Source organism: Crocodylus porosus, unplaced genomic scaffold (genome assembly GCF_001723895.1).
Source record: "Crocodylus porosus isolate Cpor-Errol unplaced genomic scaffold, CroPor_comp1, whole genome shotgun sequence".
In the NCBI taxonomy this organism is placed as follows: Eukaryota; Metazoa; Chordata; order Crocodylia; family Crocodylidae; genus Crocodylus; species Crocodylus porosus.
Window position 1 is genome coordinate 38794953 of NW_017728915.1, and position 23745 is coordinate 38818697.

Sequence of the window (23745 nt, forward strand, 5' to 3'; positions counted from 1 at the left end):
CACGCACGCACACACACACACAGTAAAAAGACTACCTTAGAGATGACATTTCCTCCAGACACCCCAAGTAGAGAAATTATGCACTTTCACATCCACAAATGTCAATGGCCCTCACTCCTGCACCTGTGATGCCTGAAGGACCTACAACATACACAAAAAAAACCCAGCAACAATCTTACAAACAGTCACCCTAGCAGCCTGCTGTCAAAATCGCTGGGAGCTGTGCCACAATATATTTACTTCACTTGTAAGGGTAGAACCAGCATGGGACATTTGTGATCCTGGCAGCTGTGAAATGCCCTGGAGTTGAGTACCCAAGTTTAGAACAAGGAGGACACAAAAGCAGCAACACAGCAACTGAGCGTGGCTTAGAACAGTAAAATAAGCAGGAAGGAAGCACAAAGCACCACATATCTAGCAAAGCCAGTGTAATCGTTCTTGGAGAAAGAGTGGTCGTCTTTCACCTAGTTCAGCTCCTGACCACTATGTTTCCTTCTCTCTCAATGCATCGCCTAGAAAAAACATCTCATGGCATTTAGACAGTGAAGGGCACTAGGTTTCCCACATTATGCACTGAGATCCATCCCATCAACTTAATGAAACCATTCAAATGGCCCAAACAAACTAGAAGAATGGTCAGACTTCATCAGGAAAAGCTGCTTAACAGTAAAGGGTACTGAGTACTTTTATATATATTAAAATAAATATTTATAATATGTGTTAAGACAAAAAGCCAAACCCCCGCCACGCCATAAGAATCTCTTATCATCACCTTGGCCTGGCACTGACTTTTATATAGAGGTGCTGAAATACTAACCTCCTTCCTGCCTTTATGCTACACACTCTACAGTTCTTACACATCACTGCCTCCAAGAAACATCTAGTTAAAACAGTGTCTCTTCAGGATTTCAGTGACGCACCAGGATTTTAAATGCCTCCTTAACAGAGTTATTACCCCAGATGAGAGACACCTGGATGTGCCTGGTAATGGGAAAAACAGACTCAACTGGGGGGGTTGGTTTCTGTTACCTTACTGTACTCCTCCCAGGAGTTGCTCCAAGTCCAGTAGTGAGCCTTGTAAAGCCCAACTCTTACTGCCATCATCTCGTTGCCACGGTAATAGAATATCGGCCTGACAGGGAAGCAAAGGGAGAGGGGGGAGAAGTACAGCTGCATGAGAAATGCGATGTGCCCAAACAAGCGCTTCGGCAGGCGCACTGATAAGGGAGACAAACACTTTAATGGAGTCTGACTTCCGATCCAGCTATCAGTCAGGAACAGGCTGCCTTCTAATCGTCTCCACTGCAAGGTTTTCAATTAACATTTTTTAAAGTGTTCATCAAGTTGAGAGCTCACACTGCGCACGAATGAAACATTATACAACTCGGCTGCCAGCGATTGTTAATCCTTGAACTATCAGACCCTGTAATTTCCTATAGAGCTTGACGATTTAAACACCAAATGTCTCAGAAGAGAATGTGTGCACACGCGTGTGATGAGGACTCACAGGCTGTGCGATGCTTGGTCTCCTGTTTGTGGCTGGTGGCACAGCGCAACGGCAGGAGGCTGCGAGCTGTTACTGTCACACAGGTGGGCTGGAAAGAGATGGCAGATGGGGGATCTCCTCCTAGGTGCCACAGTGCTCTGCAGTGCTATCACAGGAGGCCCCAACTGAAAAATACCAGTATCCAGATGCTTCCTATGCCCACACATTTCCTTCCCAAAAAGCCTTGCCAAGTTGGCTGAAGGCAGCCCAGAACACCACTTTTTTCCCCAAAGGTCCACTGCTCTCACACATCTGCTAAGCATAGTCCATCCTCAGTGCCCAAAGCAATCCCCTCCTCTCCCTAGGTTTCACTGCCAAAGAACTCTTATTCTTGGCATGAAAGGCAAGGCAGGCCCATGACATTTTGTTACTGAGCTGTACTGTCTACAGGAGGCAGGACTGATTGCTGGCAGCTTTTCTCACCCAAGGACCTCAAACTCAGTCAGCCCTTCCCAGCTGTTTAATGCTGGTGATACAATGAAGTCAGAAGCCTGGTTCTCCTCATTTTTAAGGTGTGTAGCTTTATCTTAAACTCAGAATCCCTAGCCAGCAAGAACCGTTCAGCCACAGGGTGCCACCATGAAGAATATTGCTTAAATGGAAGGGCAAGGTTTTAAAAAAAAAAAACAAACCTTCTCAACCCGAAGCATGGGAGTGGTTGTGGATCCCTTCTGTTTCAAGGCTAAAGTGAAGTCTCCTTCGTGGGCACCTTACACAATAAGCCTTCTGCCCTGTGCAACTACAACTTGATTATGAATGAAGGAAGCAATGCTGCACATCAGGAAAGGTCCAGGCCTGCATTCCCGACATACCTAAACTTCCCCTGGGATCTAGGGAGGTTTAAAGAACATAGATCTGGGCTGAAAACATTCAGAGCAGTGAAGTTAAAACAGAACAACCAGATCTGTCCTCCCTCACTCTCAACACTCATATTTTGAGAAGCTGTTACATGCTTTGGTTTAGGAAGAAGCAAGTCCTTTTTCTTCAAGCAAACAAAATATTTGCTATCCTTCTTCCACCTCTGTTGTTCCTGCTTTCTTCACTAAAAGGAATGCCAATTCCTAACCCATTGAAAAAAATAACAGAAATGGAATTTTTGCCTTTGGAAGATTTGGTTTTCCAGTTAAATCTGGGAACAGAGATGTTTATTGTATGTACTGAAAAAGGCAGTTATTACCCTGTAATCTGTGTTGCAATAAGGTGTTTAAACCAATTAAAAAATAAAAACTTCAACAGACTTCAATTACTGCTGGTAGCAACATTTCATAGCCGGCCTACACCTAGCAATATCTTAGACCAGCCGGCGGCTGAACTTCTGATACTCTGTGCGGGAGCTTTCTGTTTTAGTGGGCACACAATTTACTTTACTGAACAATGGCTCAAGTCCAATATGTACGGAGTACCCTGAGAAGCATCTCTCTGCCTTTTCTATGCAGTCTCTCCCTTTCCTTCTCTGATCCATCAGGTCTTGTCATTACAATTGCAGCTGAGCCCTAGGGAGTGAGTCAAAAATGCTCACTATCACACTTTAATACCACACAACTAGGCCCTACCCCAAGCTGGTCACCTCCCAGGCCTCCAACTGAAGTCTAAAGTTGAGGTTCAACCCTATAAAAGGATGCAGACACACAGATCTTTAGGTGCACATGAAATACCAGCCAAGTTCCTCTTCAGGATCAAAGCCTTCAATTGTAGGCTCTTTCACATCTGGCTGTGCTCCATGAAGGGCCCAGTACACTCTTGGATGTGAAAGTAATAAAATACTAGTGCATCCTTTCCCCCAGGTTAGAGTTCATAGGATTTACCCTTACTGCAAGCTTATACGCCTCCAGAGATCCATGCTAACCCCCATGACACTTGCATCTATCCATGAAATCCATTACAAGGCGATATGTCAAGTGTCAGGAAATCCCACTTGACTAGCTCCAGCAGAGAATTAAGAGAGAAAGGAAATCATTGCTGCTCACCCTGATTCACCCACAATGCACTGCTCCCATTCTAAAAATAATGGGAGGAAGTTTAGAAACAAACAAACAAGTTCCGCGCCCGTCCAATAACCCAAGAACGGCAGACGGGAACCGCGAGCTCTGTGCTTCTAACTAACCTGTCAATTAGCTTGCCCTGCAGGACAGCAGGTAGAAGGTCAATGCCGTCAATCTGTCTGTCATCGGGAGGGTGCAATCCTGCCAGCAGGAGGCTGGTGGTGAAGAGATCCATCACGCTACCCAGCTGATGATTCACCTGAAAGCAACAAGACAACAGAAGAGGCATTTGCAAAGACCTTTCACGCAAACATGAGCCTAGGGGCTTAATTCTTGTTTCCAATCCCTTTTTTGAACGCTGCCTTTCCACACGCCATGCTTGGAGCGCAGTCCTGCTCCCAAGGAAGTAGTTTACAAAGCTGCTTGGGGCTGAAACAGGTCCTTGCTCTTTTCATGGGATTTTTTCCTATGGATCTCACTCTCTCTGTTAAACTTCTCCTTTGATTTCTTAGATCACTGAGAAGTCAGGCTGCAAGCGACCTCAAGCGATCATCTAGTCCAGTGGTTTTCAACCTGCGGTCTGCAGATCCCCGGGGGTCCACAGACTACTTCTAAAAGGTCTGTGAAAGATGCCTGAGATCAATCAGAAATAATATATATATATATGCGGATAGCCACACTTACCATTCAAGGAGGTCTGCACCTCTATTCAAACTTTTTTAGGGGTCCACGAATGAAAAAAAAGGGTTAAAAACCACTGATCTAGTCCAACTGGGGATCAAATCTGTGACATTGGTGTTGATTCCCTTTCCCCCACATTTCATCCAATATCCATGCACACAATTTAGAGAGGCTCACTGCCCTACCCCATTTCCTTAGGCAAACGATGATTCGTTTTCCGACTGAATCAGTCTGAGACCATCCAAGGACTGTTGACCTGGGGTATTTTTAATGTACATTTTATTAGTGGAGAAATGTTTTTGGCTCTGGCAGCCTGTTGTAGGTTTTCTACTTTAACTGGAAGCCATATTCAAGATCTCTCCCATTTATTTTTTTTATTTTTTAAAAAAGGAAACCAGCTCATCCTATACAATCTGTGCACTGACGGGTTTCCTTCCGACTGATTTCTCCCCCACAAGCCATTTGATCATTCTGGGTCATGTTACTGCATTCAGAGATGATCACAACCCTCGGGACATGGAATTAACCAACGTTACGCAAACAGGTATCTTCAGTCAAGTGAAAAGTGAGCAAACGCACACTCGGCTCTAAGATGTGTCAGTACCAGATGGGACACAGAAGAACCTCTTCATCCATGCTGCAAGTTCTAAGATGAGGACTCATCTGGTACAATGCAGCACACTTATAAAGTGGAGAAAAATGCTGCCTTTTCCACTCTAGGCAGATTTACAAGTTCTGCCCATATGCCAGGGAAATACTGATATACCTGTTACAATGCTATGACTGGAGACCTACTGACATCATGGTGAGACCATGGGTTTTTCATGGCCCAAAGAGCTGATTTTGTGGTCATTTCAAGATGATTGGCAGAGGGCGCATCACTCAGTCTACCTCACTACTGTTTTGGCTTTTTTTGGTTCATTTCCCAGGGAAATCACAGCCAATGCATGATTTTCTGGCAATCACGGAAAATGCTGTTTTTCACAAAATCTGCGAAACTACGATCGAGGTAGGTCCCTACCTATGACCATCCCTCCCTAAATCCTGCTTTATTCTTCAGTATTTCTGCTATTAACTCACAGAAGCCCTGCTACAGAGGTGATGCAAAAAAGCTTATATCAAAACTTTATCACATTATAAGTGAATTTCTGCAGCACATCAGCTCAGGCATTTGATGGTCCCAGGCCCTGCTAAGGGAAAGCAAACCTTTTGTTGAAATTCTAGACCTCCTTCTGGAATTGACTGGTTGTCCTAATGCTTTGAAGGGTCCCCCCTTTCTGCTCCAAGCAATCTCCCTCTTTTCAAAATGCAGCTTGGCTGGTGAGCTCTCTTTTGCCAACCCCCTGTGACAGAGTAGCCATGCCTCCCACTCTTCCATGCCAAAGGAAAGGCCAATCCTTACAAACACTTCACGCCAGGCCATGTCACTGGTGAGGCTACTCATGGTAGCAGGCACTAGCCAGGGACCATGGAGAGTGTGCAGGAATAGACCTTGAGTAGACTGCTTGTCTGGCATGTGCACTTTGGAAAGAGCTGTATGCACTGCAAGTGGGCACAAGGAAAGTTCTCCTCTTTCAAAGAATATATCCAGCTGGATGCTGACAAGCCTGATCTGCTCCACGCATCTGGACGCTTTGCCAAGCTTAGGAGCTGAGCAGTTAATAAAGAGGGTATCTGGCAGATGAAGTAGTTATTAACATGCCCACTCTTCATGTGCTCCTTCAGCATCAGGAACCAAAAGGATCACTGGTATTTAAGACATTTTGTAATTAGGCTTTAACAGTTTAAGACAAATCCAGAAATCACTTTTCATGTTGTCACTTCAATCCCCTCCCTTCGATCCATAGGCTAAGAGTCAGCGAGAGCAATAGGCAGGCTGAGACCCACATCTCTGCTATTCCCTCCTTTATACCCTGCATTATGACAGCCCTATGGGGCCACCACCGACTTGCTGTACTGGCCCTTTTTAAGCATAACCAGATGTAGATGACTCTCTTTAATCATCCAATTACGTTCATGGTCTCAGACAACGTCCTTCCAAGCAGAGAAAACGTCTTAAGAAAATTAAATGCCCATGCCACAGCCACTTGGATTTATCTGTGCTCTGCAGCACCGCATTGAGGAAAAAAAGAAGAAAAGAAAAAGGTTAATATTTATATAATCTTTGAAGTATTTTCAGAGAAAAATAAAAAAATTACCATTTTCTCCTGTCAACAGCACTCTTTCATTCCAGTCACCTTTCCCATTTTTTTTTCAAAAAGAAAAATAAAAATCCAGAGAGAGTAACAGCCCAGAGAAAATAAATAATATATAAAAAAAAGAGTGAGATCAGATATTCCTCGTATCAGTAAGGAACAGCCGGTATTACGCACGTAAAAACAGCTCCCCCTCCTCCCTTCCCCCCCCCCTTTTTTTTTTAATAAACTCTCGGTGTACACACACCGTCTTTAAGAAAATGAAATCCTTTTGCTGTGGGCCACGTCGCAGGAAGAAATAGTCACCACTGCTGTTATCAGCCCTTTCAAGCTTTAACTCTGAATCAAAGGCGACAATTAATAAAGTCGCCCCCGCCAGGAATGGAAAGGAGGAAAGCTAAATATTTGAAACTGGGTGAACAAATGTCAGGGTGTTTTTAAATAAAATCCTTTTACAGTTATCACAGCGAGCAGACCTGATATCCCTGTCTAATTCAATTTCAATTTGCGCCCCACGGGAGATAGTGAAGAAAAGGTTGCAATGCTGTCTTTGGGTTGATATGTTCTTTTCTCCTTCAGGGAGCAGGAACTGGGGGTGGGGGAGAGGGAGGACGGGAGGGGGGGGAAGCACAGACAGAGAGTAGGAGAAGCATTCAAATACCAGCAGAATATGAATTTCTTCTAGCTGGATCCTTCCAGAAGGCAGACGTGATGCGGGGAATGTTTAAAATGTTGGCTTGTTATGAATTCACCTGGAAAATACAGCCAGGGGAAGGAAACTACAGAAAGGGTGTTTGCGTGTGAATAAACGTGCCAAACGGGGGGCCCAAAGCAAATGGATTTTGAGACCAACAGGAACAGCAGACTCCTGCAGCATCCCCTGCCTCTAGATCCCAGCTGTAAATCAGCTGGCTCTGCTGGCTGCTAGCAGAAGCAGCCACAATCCTGCCACTTGCTTTTCTTTATAAACTTCTACGTACCATTCCTGTCCCTTGCAACAAACAGGCCTAGTACAACACAGAAGGCTCCTGTTTGGGAAGAATGAAAGCACACTGCTGACCACCATTAATGTTACAAGCTTCCCAGCAAAGAACTGGTTCCTATTGTATGGGGCAGCTAAAGCACTGTGCAACTCCAGTGCCTAATAACAGGATAGTGGAAGACACTTAACAGTGGGTTTGAATGCAACCTTCCACACTCAACAAGAACCAAAAATTATCCCTGGCTCATAGCAGTTTGGCCACCTCCAAGAAAAAGCCACTAAGTGGTCCTTGTGGACTCCTGTCCGCATTACAAACCACCAGCATGGCTGGAACTAACATCACTGCTCTGTAGGTCTAGAGTAGACTTCAGTTTCTAGATCTGTTTTAGGTCTCTAGACTCAAGCTTCTCTACTGCTTTTGAAAATAAACCATGCTTGCAGATTTCAAGCAGATTTTCCATCTTTTGCAACCAAAAACACAGGCAAATTACGTTTGATTTGCAAATGCAGGACGTAAGTCTGTAGCTTCCACATATGGCATAGAAAAGAAACAAGAACAATGTAGCAGGAACTCTGTGACACTTCAGCTCCTGTGCCTAGAGAAGGCAGCTGCAGAGAAATGACTAGGTACTAGAGCACACCTGCATGGCACTGTAACAGAAGACAATGGTAGACTAACACTGCCCAGAAGCCTAATGTAACATGGAACCTCTCCCCAATGGTCAACACCAGTTCTGGTACCAGAATGCAGGAACCTCAGTTCCAAGACCAATTTTTGGCTCATACCAGCTACATTTTATTTACAGGTCACCCAGGGTATCACTTCCATTGCATATTATAGGCCATAGCTCTACAAGGCAGCCTCAACCCCAACAGGAAATATCCAAGCCGAACACCTCCATGGAACCACTGGGCACTCTCCTGAGCTGGGGACAAAAGCGAGGAATGAAGTGCCTGCTTAACTTTGGGCATCTACTTCAGAATCAGATCTCCAGGTGCAGATCAGCCCTGTAAGATGTAAGCAAGGGCTTAGAGTTAATTGTGTGATTAAGTGCTTTGATGAATAGGAGGCCCTGTGAACATACCTCTGGTACCTGATGACACTCAGCTGCCCCATTTTTTGCTGCACACACATGGTTGATCACGAAAATTCAGAACTAGGATTAAGCTTTTGCCTACAACTGTAAGCACTAGGTACCTGCCCCACTGAACAACAGAGAATACTTCCCATGTCAGCAACTTGCTACACCACACACGCAAAATCACCGTCAGACTGGCCTTGTCATGTTCCTGTTAAATGGTTTCCTCACTCCTATTAACCCTAGGGTTATTACAAGGGAAAGAATTTTACATTTTGCATTTCCTTATCCCCATTTCTGACAGACATTTGCTTTCAGCACTTTATTTGCTTCGGCCAATGGAAATCAGGAGTCCACTTCAGTTTCAAGCTGTATTCAAGGCTATCGTGTTTGGCTGGCAAAGACTTTGCTGAAAGGTTTAAATTCAAACAAAAAACACTGTTTTCATTTCTCATTAAAACAATTATGAAAATATTCCTATTGGACTTTACAAAACCTTTAAAATGACAAAACCAAAACTCTTCTTGTGCCCTAAATTTTAGGTTGTGTTATCTGATAGCATCATACTAAATATGCACCGTGAATTATCTTTGTCCTGATTTAATCACAGAATCATAGAAAAGATCAGTGGCAGGGCCCTCAGGAGGACATCTACTCCAACCCTCTCAAGGCAGGATCATCCTTGTCTAAATCATGCCAGTAAAGTGTTCGTCTAACTGATACTTAAAAATTTCCAAAGATGGCAATTCCACAGCCTCCTTAGGTAACCTGTTCCAGTGCTGAAACACCCTCATAATTATGAAGTTCTTCCTAAAAAATATAATAAAGCTGTTGTAACAGAATATAGCTTCCTATAAATTAGAGTCCTGAGGAAGGATGTTTTACATTCAAAAGCTTGCCTAACTTTATTCCAACAACATAGTTGGTTCAATAAGAGATAGCACCCTAAGAAATCCTTGCCTCTTGCATGACCAGAAGAATATTCTGCAATCTTCAGCACAGAGTCCAGTAACTCAAGTATTTCTTCCTTCTGGAAATAACACCCCCCCACACCCCTGAAAACAGGAGGGAATGCTTCTTATGCATCAGGAGTGTTGTCTGCTGAAGAGTTGACTGAACATTTCTTTAGCGAGTCTTGGACAATTTCCTGTACAGGCTGCTATTAGCACCTGGGGATTAGTTTATCGGGAGCATCATTTTAATTGGTGTGCAGACAGGAAGCAGCAACACCTCCCCAGGTCAAATGCAAGACTGTGAGGGTCACATCACCTGACACTTCAGGACAAAGAATGCATCCAGGCAGCATACTTCCCCACTAAAGGTGGACATACAGAAGTAGCAGGTGCACCCTGGCCTACTGAATATTTAAACATATAATCTACAAAAAGTGTTCCAACACAAGCAGATGGATCAAACAGTCTACAAGGTCAGAAAAGTCAAATCCCTTGGCGTTCAGGAAAAAAAACCTGATCACATACTTCTACATGCAAATTGGCAACAATGAAATTAACTGATTCACTGCACAGATCAATCAACTCTGTTTGAGCTAGACCCCAGAATCTGACATAGAGATTTCACTGAGAGTTTTTATAGGCAAAATGTGCCTATAACCCATGGGAATTATTTGCTTACAGAAAAGGGACTTCAGACTGCACCTGAAACTGTTAGGACCAGACACCCACCTGTCCTGCAGGTATACGGCCAGGCCACCATGCAATAGCTGGCTCTCTCATGCCACCTTCAAACGTTGTCTGTTTTCCGCATAGAAAAGGCCCATTGCTACCCCCTAAAAACAGGATAATTGAGAAACATTAAGAGGTGCCAACAGCATATTTTAAAAGGGTCCCAAATAGGAGTTTCTGAAACCAGCATTTTAAAAGAATTTTATTTTGTTGATCAATATGATCTAATTGGCACACATGGCATTACTTTGATTACCTTCCTTTAAAATAAGGTTTTAGGATGGACTTTCCTGTACTGGAGAAACCGATTAACAGTCACTGCAAATATGAAACAAACCAATAAAATTTTTGTCCATTTTGTTTTACTCTAAGAGTCTTAAATCTCACTTGTGTCCAAAGGAGGTCAAATCTTCCAGACTGATGTGTTATTTTTCTAGTATCCCCTTACATTTTAGGGGTTTTAAATGATATAGACATAAAGATGACAAATAAGATTACATTATGTTTCCCCCAAAAACCTCTGATCAGAGACAACGACTGGTTTGCAGCGACACTCCTTTCATCCCCAGCTTTGCAGTTCAGCCAGTGGAGGAACAAAGCAGAAAGGTTGCCCAGGGTCACAGAGTGTCAGTGAGATTAGAACTCAAGATCCTCACAGCCTTATGTCCTGGTAGCTCCTGGACTGCAGATCTCCAAACAGAGAGGACAAAAAGCTATAAGATCAAATTTGCAATGGCTGTACCTCAGGGAAACAAATTTATAAACAAAAAGGAAATCTGTGAAGAGAAGAAAACCTGTTCATGACAGGGAACGCTTGTTTCTCCTGCTGTTTCTTCGTTAAGAACTGAAGAGGACAGGACTTTTGCATTTTTTATAAACTATTCAGAAGTCAGATATGCATTTGGAAATGGGGATCTAATTCGTCTTCCTAATTAACTAATATAGAAGGCTTAGAAGTTCATTGTACATCTCCCTCCAGCACGCACAATACAAGTGATAGATGTAAAAACTGGCTAGCAGGCAGCTAAATGATGGATAACTGTAATCCAAATAAAAACACTTACCCATCAGCACTGGGGCCTGGGGCAGAAGGGGACTTGTGTGTGATCATGTCTGAGCTTCAGAAAGAGTTCTCCAAACCTCAATGGTGCTAAACCAAAACCCAACATGGGAGTCTCTGTCTTCCAACTCTGGGACTGTTCAAATCTGGGCCCGAGTTTCCCAGCTCCAACTGAGCTTTGTCCTCTACGCACCTACCCTGTTTAGGAGCCGAAATGAGGGCAGCCCCATTATCAGACGTGAAAAACACAAATGTGCTCTTGCTGATGCCCAGCTTCTGAAGGTGTTTTAGGATTTTTCCAATGCTGTCATCAATTTCTCGCACAGCATCTCCATACCTGAGAAAGCAGCAGTTATAAACATTTAAGATGGTGAAGAAGGAAGGAGAATTTAACGCAAGGTAACGCATTACAATAAAACACGGCATCTTTAGAATACGCAACTAATGCCTGTGCTGGAGAGGGAAATAATTTACCCACCCATCAGGTAGGTAATGAAAGTTTGCCAGTGTCACTGTATAATTTATGCCTCTTATCTGTGGAAGGCAACCTCTCTGAGATATTAGAGCCCTTTGAGTTTGCTCAGATCTGAGCCACTCTTGGACAGAGACCAGCAACTGAGATAAAGTAAACCATATGGCTCCCAGACATAAGCAAAGGCCACTTTGCTCTGAGCTAGAGGCTAACAACATTATTTTGCTTACAGATGCTAGGTGGAAATTACAATCTCAAAACTGAGGCCCACTACACGCACAAGACTACCCTTCCCCTCCTGAAAACTGAAGTTTCCAAGACACAAAGCCTGTTTGCTGTGCCGATTTACAAGCTTTTAAACCAGGCACTAATCAACACTAGACCAGCAGCCTTCCCAAAGCATCCCTTCCATATACAACATTTCAATACCCACACAATGGGCAAGGGAATGTCAATCTTCCCCACATATTTGTCACCATATTTTTATTTCAGATAATAACAAACATCTTGGAAATCAGCCTCAGCAAAATCCTTTGCAAAAACTTGAATCAAATACCAGGCTCATCAATGTATGGGTTTGCACTTCAGGACACATACACAAACAAGCAGCAGTCTATGTTCTCAAGTCTAGTAAGAAGTTGTACCGCAGCAGGTATAAATCAAACAAAAAGTGACTTACAGCCCTCTCTGGCTAGTGCCCAAGAAATCTTTGGAGGCATACACAGGCGCATGAGTAGCATCAATTGCCCAGTACAGAAAGAAAGGCTGTTGACTGGCTTGCTGCCTGTTAATAAAATCAAGAGCTTCCTGCAAATGATAATAAAAATTAACTTAACAGAAACAGTCTCTGCCATCTAAACACTTCATGAGAAGAAACATAAAATGATTGTGGGTTATAAACCCCTATTAAAATGCACAATACCTTTAAGTAGATCTGAGTTAAGTTTGCCTCTCCTGTCTTCAGATCAATTTTGAAATCTTCGTAATATCTTAAAATAGAAATGGGGGGGGAGGGACGGAGAATCAAGTACCTGAGGAGTGCAGAACAAAAGGGCTTCTCTTCCCCATTACTTACAGAGGCAGGTCACTGTTACTCAACTAAAAGGCAGTATCATAACATTTGTAGCCAGCCAATTCTCTTTGGAAACAAAAAAAAACTTAATTATGCTTTTATGACAGGCATGAGCAGCAAAACCTTATTAAGGAGAAGACCAAAGTTAAGTGAAGACATGCAAGATCTGCATGCACCCGAGCCAACGGGTTTGTTTCCTATTGCACAGTATCTTACTGAATAATTAAAGATAACTATTCAACAAAACACAGCTCAAAGTCTTGGTCCACTCTTAAAACAGGGATAAATAAGATAAACAGGGATATTCCATTAAAAAAAACCCACATGAATACCCAATTCCCCTTTCTACAGGGCTATGCAGTCTATGGATAACATTTTCAACAACCTGTAAAGTTCACTATAAGACTCAGGCTCCCAAGCACCCTTGAAATTGGGACATGTTGTTTTTAAATTTTCGGTATGCTATATTAAGCAAAAGGCAAGGGGAAAAAAACCTGGAGGGAGCACTAGAGAAAAGGAACAGGAGAAGATGCGTTCTGAAGACAGCAGGCTAGAAAGATACAGGCTGTAAGCTTGGAGGCTATGGTGGGAATGTCAATATAGAAAGGGTTATTTGCAAATAGGAATGAAGAAAACAAAAATTTCTGCAGCTATGACTGGCACTGGCTCCCAAGAGGCAGCAGAGAGGAATCAGCATAAGGAATCTTTCAGGCACGTTTGTACGGGCTCCTGTAAGAGTGTCTAAAACAGCAGCAGCCTATCTGCAGTCTGTGAACACCTGCAGAAAGTTCTTGGCTCTCTGGACTACTACAACCCTCTACACTAATATTCTACCTTGAACTTAGCTGCCCTGTGAGCAACCCATCACTGGCACAGTGCCCCTGTTTGAATAGTCAAAAGCTCTGGCATGTTATGGTATCCTGGGCACTCCCATAAGTCTCCTAAATAGCAGCAGGAGCCAGAGTGCTTGATAATCCCAGTGAGATGCCATGCAGAAGCCCAGCACTGAAGCAGCGAGGCTTCAAAGTCAATTTTTGAGATAGGAACACATGCCATGGTTCCAGCAGGCAGTAACTGAAGAGTTCATGGTAAAGCCTAGCAGCGATGAAGCACCTGGGAGCTCTTCAAAAACACTGGTAAGCACTATGACGCCCTTTCGCTATGGAAAAACAATGTTAGAGTCGGACGCATAACTCAGGAGCTCATTTCCTCACCCTGCATGTATATCACTGTGCGTGCATCCCTCTAAGTAAGGAGCTATGTCTGCAAATGGAAAAAGAGGCTGATAAATCCAGCCCAGGAACAAGTGCTGTGAATTGCCAAAACTGTGCTTCACAAACCAGCCCATCCTGACTTCTAGCCTGAGCACAAAAACCCTCCTACCCACATGCTCCAAACCTGATACTTGAGAATAAAACCCTTCTGGGAACTGTATAAGAAGCCCCACTTCTTTGGGTAAGGCTGTTGCAAGTTCTCACCTGGGCCTTACACGGCTCAGTGTAGGCCGTCTCTGTTCAGGGGGACCCAGCTCTCCTCCCTTGAAAACAGAGATGGCCTGAGCAGCATACGAACCAGGTAAGTTTGCAATAGCCTTTAGCCAACAAAGCAGGGCTTTTTAATAGGAGAGTGTCCAAGAGGTTTTTACCCTCAGGAATCAGGTTTGGAGTGTTTGCCATGTAGGTAGGAAGATTTTGTGCTTGGGCTAGACGTCAGGATGGGCTGTATCTCACTGGTGTGTGAAGGGCAACGGGTTTCTACATTAACAATTCTGGGATTGCCTACTCTATACACCTGGCAACTCTGCAGGGATGCTAGGAAAAGCCCTGGGGTAAGTTGCAATGGTAAGTGAACCAGCTCAGCCTTAGGGCCTGGCTGGCTCAACAGCTCACTGCACAGACAGGATTTTGGGAACTGTTACCCATCGAACCAAGCCATGGTGTTCTAGCTTTGCCTGACTCAGAAGCTTCTGTATTTTCCCCATCTCTTCCTAGCTGAAGGCAGCTTGCTGTGCAAACCTTATCCTCCAGTAGAGCACAGACAGCAGAGAAAGCAAAGAAAAGAAGGTGCCAGTAACCTTCAAATCTTTTCTGACAAATGAGCTGGGGAGTAAAGGGATGAAATACCTGCCAATCATTTCTTGGTCCCTATACACAGGGAGGTTTGGGAAGTCCTTGTTATTGTACGGTCCAAAATGGCAGTTCGGGGACCCAAACCACTCATCAAACCCATGCTTCAGAGGGTGGAATTGGGGTCTGTGACCCAGATGCCTAGGAACAAAACACACACAGAGCTCAGGAGTCCATTGACAAGGAGAAAACAAGCACCATATGGCAAGAAAATCTTCCAGCGACATCAGAGGAATATTTTAGCAGTTTCAGACAAATCAGTGACTAAGCAATGGGTGCGGGTAATATAAGTATAGAAGCCCCTGCCACTATTCCAGAGTCTCCATTTAGTCCAATTCCCCTCATGCATCTTGCCTTCCATTAAATACTACTTTCTTCTATGCTCTTGAGTGCAAATGAACATAGACAGACACTCCTGAGTCCACACAGAGCTGCCTGCAAGAGTTAATCCATAGTTGAGAGACTGCTGGAGACAAACGGCCTCTGCTTTTTTCTAGTTCCTTCCTATTAACATCTTCTCTCATGCCATCTTCACTATGGTCCCCTCAGCAGAGGTGGGGTCTGCTCCACCACCCAGAACACACAGCAAAAATATACATAACATTCACTTGGGGCCTGCACGATCTGCACCAAGGCATCTTTGCTGTATTCAGGCACATAGGAGCCACAAAACCCGTGCAATTGTTAGCTGCATTTAAGTTTAGTTTAAGAAAGCATTTGTGTTACAGAATGGAGTAAAGCGAACCCTAACCTAAGTGAGAATGAGGCCTGCAGAATGCACAGACACACAGAAAACACGTGCTGCTGCTCTGCTGAACAGCTTCGTGCCAATGTATAGCTTGGACCCTCCTTCCTTGGCTCCAGGCTCCTGCTCATTCCCAAGCCTCACGTTCCAGGACTGTGAATAATTCACTTCCTGCATTTAGGCTATCCAGAAGGTATTTGAGGGAACTGTCATTCCCTCCCTGTCTCTACGGGAGACATTTCTAGCCTAATATAAATGTATTACTTCAGTCTCCTCCCCTGAGCTGTCATCTTTAACCCAGTCTCTTTTATTGCCATCCTTTGTATATTCTTTGAACTCTGGGAGCCAGAAATGCATGTGCTGGATTACACCAATCCATGATGTAACCCCAGGGGGTGCATCAGGGCTGCACTTCACCTCATCATTCCTGCTGTGCTTACCTTGGCTGGGTAAAGTAAAACCTTTGTCTCCAGTTTTACACGTGGGAACCCCTCCTTCCCCCCCGTAATACACACACACACACACACACACACACACACACACTCATTTCACAAGGATTAGGAGAACAGAAAAAACTCTTATGCAGAGAGAGAGAAAAGAAGGGGCAGATGACTTTACAAGAGTTGAACAGAGGAAACGAGAAAGCACACCAATCAATCACTTGGAGGATGGGTAGGCTGCATACTTCCGTTCTCCTCCTTTTACTGCACAAGGGTAAGGGGACATTCATTGGATCTGAAAGGCAACAAGTTTAAGCTGAGCAAAGAAAATACCTTTCCCCCCACCTCACACAAGGCATAGCCAGACTGGACTTTCTGCCCCAGGATGCCAGCCAAACATTTGAAAAGGACTTAAAGGAGGGATATAATGCCACCTGTTTTCAGGCTGAAACCTATCCCTATTAGGAAAAGACTTTCATGGAGGACATGGTATCCCACATCTGCCTGCCGCAGGGTTTCTTGCACCCCCTCTGAGAAACAGCTGATGCTAACAATCATCAGAGATGGCAACTCCACTACACAAGTCTTGGGGCCTGCCCAATACAATGATTCTTAGCTTCACAAAGACACAGCACTGCAAGTTCACAGCTAGTCTGCTTTTTTCCACCACCTGCAGGTCCTTCCAGACAGCTGTCTGGAACCAAACTGCATCCGTGCTGTTTATTTCCTTTCCCTAGGTGTATGAATTTACATCTATTAGTACCGAACTCCATCTCATTGCATTCAGCTCACTGATCTGAATTTTCCTGGCCACTTTGCCACTTGGATTTGTGCTAATAAATAATTCACTGTTTTAGGTTAGTTTGTTTTCCCCATGATTTCTCTGGTACTGGCAAATTCAATTGCAATTCAATCAACACCTTTCTCTAACCCGTTAATGAAATTGTAAAATAATATAGATCCCATTACTGTCCCATACAGGACTACCCCACTCCCCAGATACTGCTGCCTCCGGAAGGTCTCTGTATTCAGATTTTGTTTGTGAACCCAGCAGTATCAGACTTGTACCTATGCAGCTTTGATGTTATTATTTATGCATTTATTTATTACAGCACTATGCTGAATTGTGAATTACCAGCGCAGTGACCTAGAAACCCAATGGGACTCATCACACCACTCAAGTTCCTTATTGAAATTCACACACGCTACGCCCAGTAGCTTCTCTAACAACTGCACCAGCAATTCCAAAGAAGGCAATTGCATTAGCTGGCCCGAGTGTCTCAGACGCTTCTTTCCTACCCCAGCTTGCCTTTACAGGTGCCAGGCACTCTACCTCACTACCATGATCAATAAGAATTATTTCCAGAAGTCCTTCTTAGATCTACTAATAGGTGCTGAACAGAACAGTCAGAGATGGGTTTTTTGGCATCCCTAGGCCAGTAATGCTGGATGCCAGGAAGGATAATGAACAAGGAGCAGGTCACTCTCAACATGTCCAATTCCATGTTCTCCCTCCAAGATTTCCATTTCTGCCATCGTTGGAGACATGATACTGGGCTAGATAGGCCACTGGCCCGACTGCTTATGTTCTGATGTTTTCTTTGCCAAGACCTTGTCCTGCACCCATAAAAGTCAAAGCCAGTGACAAAACTCCAATGAGAACAGGATCATATCCAGAATGTTTTAAAAACCCTTGGCATAAAGCTTGCTCTGGTCTCTGCTCTTAACTCTCTCCATTTGCTTTCCTAGGCTAGGCCACTCTTTTGCATAGCCCTAATATCAGCCTGTTAGCCCTTACAGGTTGCAACCTTATTTCTACCTCAACAAGTTGCTACCCCCCAAAACACCAAAGAAAGATTGCAGTGTAGGAGTCAAATGCATCTCCAGAGAATCGATGTAAAATAAATTGTTGGGTATTAGCGACATACTCCAACAGAACATCGTGGTGACTGTTGATGAAAATAAGTGCATTGTGGAGCACGGATGAGAGCACAAGGGGTTGAGGCTTTTACTTTAATAATGACAGCACTCAATTCTGAAATTAATCACAGCAGGGGGGAAGATCTTGCATGGATTTCAAGAGACAGACATCTGTGCTTGAAACAAGTTTTTGCAAGCTGATTTTCCCACTGCCCCTTCACATTAAACACACACAGGTGCATGCACACACATACGCACACACACAAAGCAAGAAACTCAAAACAAGGTTACCATTTGCCAATGATCTTATTGACATATCCTGCTTTCTTCAGCAGCTCTGGAAGCAGTAGCTCAGAATCTGGGATTCCCCCTACTATTTCCTGTGGTGTGTAGGCTGTGCAAAACAAAACCATGGATTTTTGACTCTTCACTCACATTGGAAAGCAGGCCATGAAAGCTTTTAGCCACTCATCAGAAGCATCATTTAACTTGACCGGAAACTGGGCCTGGTTGGATGAGCCACCAACACTGTTTTTGTGGATTCAACTCTCCCAAGCCAGGAAGTAATGAGGCCAAGCTCCCTCAGCAATTCTGCCATCACAGAAAAGGGAGCCTTTCAAACTGCTCCACACTGTGACCAACATTCAGAACCAGGGGTTGAACCCAGCTGTTGTTGGCTGATTTAAGGATACAGGTCCCTCGGAAAGGAGTGGCCATGAGGACAGTGAATGCCAGAGGGCTCAAATGGGGCAGTGAGACTTACTTCTGCCAAACTGCCTGGAAACATATAGAATTTGTGGCTTCTTATAAATCAAAGGATAAATGTAAGAATACGGAAACACCCAAAGTGCACTGGCAGATCCCAAACAGAGCCCCTCACGTATTCGTGGTAAGATAACCCTCGCTTTACTAGGTGAAAAGATCAATGCTTCATCCCAGCTTACTCACACAGTAGGCTCAAACAGTCAGGGCAGGCACAGCAGGAAACAAGAATGGCAGCACATCTGCAGGCCTCCAAAGCTACCCATGAGAGCTGAGTCAGCTCAGGCTGCAGTGACGTGCCTTTACTTGCTCTGCTGTAGCACCCTATCATTTAGCTATGGGACACCCAAATACATTTGAATGGACTGATACACAGCTGTAAGCGTGTGTCCATGTGAATGTGGTCTCAGCGCCCCCGTTACTTTGGAACCAGTGACACTAACTAAATTAACCCAAACGCAATGTGAGTTGGTACCTTCCTTCAAGACCTTTGTGGGAAAGCTCTCTTTCCAGGCAGTGAAGTGCTACAGAACTGCCCATTCTTAACTAGCTGAGAAGGTTTTATTTCTACATGATTGGGTTTTCAACAGCTTTTCCTTAACCTACCCCATTAATGCCACTTCCAGCATGACTTTCCTCTTTCACTGAATGTCAATTAGGCTGCGCAAGGAAACATCTCCTCAGCCAGCAGAAGCAAACAGATTAACAACTCAACTTAAGTCTTTTTATTTAATGGGAACATTTGGAGATGTTTTCCCTTTTCAGCTTCGAGAGTAGGAAGCAATAAGTCTCACACCTGTTCCTATTAACTGGAGTGGCACTGCATGCCAATCCCTTTGTGTTGCTCTGAAAACGTGCTTCTTGGAGGGTGGATGAAGGAAAAGCACAGCGCCAACCCCCAATTTTTAGCAACACCTGCTGCAGAGGCATAGAAAAGGTAGAGAAAGTGCGTGTCTAGGAGAAGCGGCACCAATGTTCTTACCATTTCTAGCATGTGCATTTGTGGTGTAGAAGCCATTCCTGATAGGGAGGCGGCCAGTCAACAGAGCTGCCCTGGCTGCAGACAAAACATGCAAAACAGAGGACAGAGAAAGAGAGTGTTTAGTACTGACTGTCAGCCTTGTGGCATCACATTTTGGCTGGGGACAGGTAGACTGCTGCTTAGGAGGAACTTCCTGCCATTGCCTACTGCCATGTTACTGTTCCTCACCTCTTACATTGGATTATGTGACAAATTTTATCTCACTGCTCTAGCATCAAGTCAAAGTGATGCTAGTGGAATTAATGTAGCTGTGCCCATTAGAACGAGGTTGGGACCTGGGCCCTTACGTGCAGAAAGCACTTTACCCACAGCTGAAACACAAGTGCCTCATGGAAGGAAACACAGCAGCCCTTCTGCTCCAGCACCTTTAAACAACAGAACCTCTAGGGAAGGGAGAAAGCAGTGAGCCGGGGGTGGACACTTCACATAAATCAGTCATTCACTTCATTTAAAGTGGATTATCTTGCCTTGGCACAAACATTTATCTACTCCTACTGTGAACAGAAAAGGAAGATGTCCAACTAAAGCACAACAGACAGTAGGGCCCCAACTCAGAAAAGTATTTAAGCAGATGCTCAACTTTTTAAACATGTACTTAAGACCTGCTGCTGTCAATGGATTAGGTAGGTGTTTCAGTGCTTTTCCTGAATCTCGATGGCCTGAAAACATTTAACCATGTGCTTCCTGAAAGGGAACCCAGCAAGAAAGCTCTTGGGTTTGCTTTTATTTTTCACGTGTCGGCTGGAAATGAGAAAAAGAAAACAGCACTGGGGACAAAGATGCAAAATTGGCATGTCGGGAGACCTGAAAGGTTTTGCTTCTCTATGCTCTCTCTGAGCATCTTAACCATCAACAATGACAGCCAGGAATCCAAGTTGCTCCATGTAGAAAAGTCAGTGGGAGTGCTGTGTAAAATAGAATCAGGCCCAGGGTGAACTTTTTTGTTCAACCCATGTGTAGACATGACTTTGCTCAGCTTCCTAAAGACAAAAATATCTTTGTGGCTGAGGCCATAGGGCTAAAACGCAATAAATAAATAAAAAAAGGAGAAAGTCTCTCACTGGAGTGTTTTGCTGGCTAAATTACTGCTTTGTACAAAATGGATGAATGTCGTTTTTCCCCCTTAAATGAATAAAATAAGGAAACAAAACACAAGATCAAAGCATCAAACCCCAGTGCTGCCTTCAGGGTAATCACTGCTTTGGTTAATAGCTTGTGTCAGATGCTGGCAAACATCCCAACTTTCTCAGAAGGTGGCAATTTCACATGTTAGTTTAAAAGTGAAGTTTACTTACATGGGGAGCACAGAGGGTTAGCAGTGTAGAAATTTGGGAAGAGCATCCCTTCTGCAGCCATCTGGTCTAAATTAGGGGTTTCTTCAGAAGGCTCTCCAAATGCTCCCAAATCACCCCAGCCCATCTGCAGAAAGCAAGCACCGACAGGATGTGAGAACAGCTCGACCTCTGCATAAACTACTGTACTGCCATCCGGACCAGCTTTGCTTTTTTTAGGTTAATTCACCCATATACAGGCTAAGTCATCACTGTATACAGGCACCTCGCACACACGACCTGAATTTATCCTCACTACCCCCATGAAACAGAGAGCCATTATGATGTCCATTGACAGATAGAGAGAAAGTGATTGAGTGACTCACCAATAGTTCCCCACAATAAATCTATCACTAAGCCAGAAGCAAAAACTCAGCCCCTTCAGCCCTCCTCCATTCTCTTGGTCATAAGGCCCCCTATCCTATCCCCACCTTTTAAACGATTGTACACAGCCAGTCAGAAGTGCTCGGTGAAAGGCTAGGTCAAAAGGAGGAACAAGGACACCAGAGTTTTTTAAAGCAAAACTATTGAAAGAAGCATGCTGTCCTCACCCTCATCATCACTTCACTCTGCAGGCTGATAGGCTCACCACGGCGCGGCTCCAAGCCTTTATCTCAAGCAATGTGACTACGTAGCTCCTGCCTAGGAACTCTAGAAAATTACCAACCCATTTGCCTAATTTCGGCACTGAAAAATAATACGGAAGCAAATAAAAATAAGTGACTCAAGCTATAAGCTCCTAGAAGACAACAACTTAATGAGCACTTAAGCACTATGGTTTCATAAAGATGATATTGTGCCTTGGAAACTCAACAGCTTCTTTAATTCAGTTGTGTGTCAGGTGGGCAATTGAAACACAGGGCATAATCTATCTAGGTCTTGAGAAAGCTTTTAGTGTAGTCCCGCTTGAGAGTCTAATAGAGGTATCAGAATGATGCAGCTTGGAAGAGAATGTTGTGGAACAGGTACAGAGCTGGCTGATGGATTGTGAAGAGAGAGCAATTAAATGGTACAACATAAAACCAAGAAGTCGAATTAAGAGGAGTTCTGCAGGGGTCAATGCCATGTTCTCCGTCGTTCAGCATCTTTACTAGCTATAAGGAAGGAGGAAAGAGTTGTACGTTGATCAAATTCTGACACAAATGCAGGAAGCAAAGGAATTACAGAAAAATCAGGGAAGGGAGCAGAGGCACCCGGGAATTTATTATTTATATTACTGCCACGTTCGCAGGCTCCTATTGGGATCCATGCATAATTATGCCTGGTGCTGCGCAAACACATTGGAAGAGATTATCCCTGTCTCAGAGGTCTTTCCATCAGAAAATTACAAGATTCACTTGGGGAAAAATAATTCGGAGTGGGAAGCTGCTGGGCAGATGGCTGGAATGCAGGGCAGAAGCTGGAGGATTGTACAGCCTGGCCGATGAAATCAGCCAACTGCAAAGGGGGGCAAAAACTCTGCAAATATGGTGTTGTTATCCCTACATTGAACTGTCATAGTGGAGCCAGCCAGGAGAGAGCTGAGTTGGGCACACCTCTTCTGTCCCTCATGCACCCTCACTTTGTTTTAAGCGTCTTGAAGAAGCTATGTACAATATACTTGCACCAAGCATGGATCTGAGGGAATAAAGATGGGATTGGAAGAGAAAAAACCTGGAGACATTGCCAAATGACTAGTAATTTAGTTATGTGATTAAGTGCCTAAGAAGGAGACTGTGTTTCACCTGCGGTTGCTTTTGCTCCTGATTTATTCAGTGTGTTTTCTGCTCGGACACAGGAAATGAATAACATCAGTTTCTTTTTTGTTTCTGGATTCACTTTGAAGGCTTTAGGGTTGCTACGTTTGCATTTTAACTGTGAAACCTCAGCAAACACAGCCGGCTTGACTTTCCCTATTCTCATAAGCTACGCCCTGAGCTGTCACTAGCGTAGACTCAGCGTTGTGTGGATAAGGCTTGACTGGGATGCTTCAAAGGTGACGACATTTATTTGAAGAGGTCACGGTTGGGATATCGAGTAGCAGCAGCATGAGACATTCAAGCTCCAAAACAGGAACCATTTTCTGAGAGCGTGATCAGTCGGTCACTGGAATAATTTGCCTAAGATGGTTGCTCAATCAGTCACGAGGGTGTCTATGAATAGACTGCTAGATAAACTATGGAGGTGTGGGAGCCCTGATTGCAAAGAAACTTGTGCACGCGCTTAACTGAATGTGCACGAGTGGCCCCATTCCTCTTCAGCAAGACTGCTCGTGGGTGGGAAGCAAAACCCTTACAGGCCTCTTACTGCGAGACTTTGGGTTTTGCATGGACTGACCTCATGCCGCACCGCTGCAGGGGCGGCAACTACGAGATCCAGGAATTTCTTTCTGTTTCTTTACCATTAGTACATAAAGTCTGGAAGGGGCTCAAGGAGAAGCAGCCAATCCTTAGAGGCCACCTCTGTGGCTGAGACTGTGGTCGGGGTCCGACCTGCCCTGACCCCAGGTCCAGAAGACAGTAAGGAGGCAGTCCCCATTTGACAGTCCAACCCCCCGGCCCCGATCTCTGCTCATTCGCCCCCAGGCCCCCCATACACAGGGGAATGAGACCCCCCCAGCACCAGGGGTGATTCCCAGCCCCTCCTCCC

At 44.4% G+C, this 23745-nt stretch overlaps 1 protein-coding gene across 4 annotated transcripts in view; it reads right to left on the reverse strand.

The window, feature by feature from the left end:
* Positions 1 to 23745, reverse strand: part of GALNS (galactosamine (N-acetyl)-6-sulfatase) — a 46045-nt gene that overhangs the window by 21920 nt on the left and 380 nt on the right. Inside the window, exons 2-11 of one of the 4 annotated variants that reach the window (XM_019536031.1) lie at positions 21082 to 21205; positions 19727 to 19801; positions 18274 to 18376; positions 14875 to 15018; positions 12602 to 12668; positions 12359 to 12486; positions 11405 to 11544; positions 10148 to 10251; positions 3651 to 3787; positions 1030 to 1132 (exon numbers count right to left, since the gene is read on the reverse strand). In XM_019536031.1, coding sequence (XP_019391576.1) covers positions 1030 to 1132; positions 3651 to 3787; positions 10148 to 10251; positions 11405 to 11544; positions 12359 to 12486; positions 12602 to 12668; positions 14875 to 15018; positions 18274 to 18376; positions 19727 to 19801; positions 21082 to 21205 — 1125 coding nt within the window. Of the gene's footprint in view, positions 1 to 1029; positions 1133 to 3650; positions 3788 to 10147; positions 10252 to 11404; positions 11545 to 12358; positions 12487 to 12601; positions 12669 to 14874; positions 15019 to 18273; positions 18377 to 19726; positions 19802 to 21081; positions 21206 to 23745 lie in introns of those variants that run through there. The other 3 variants (XM_019536032.1, XM_019536033.1, XM_019536034.1) reach the window with 3 other exon arrangements.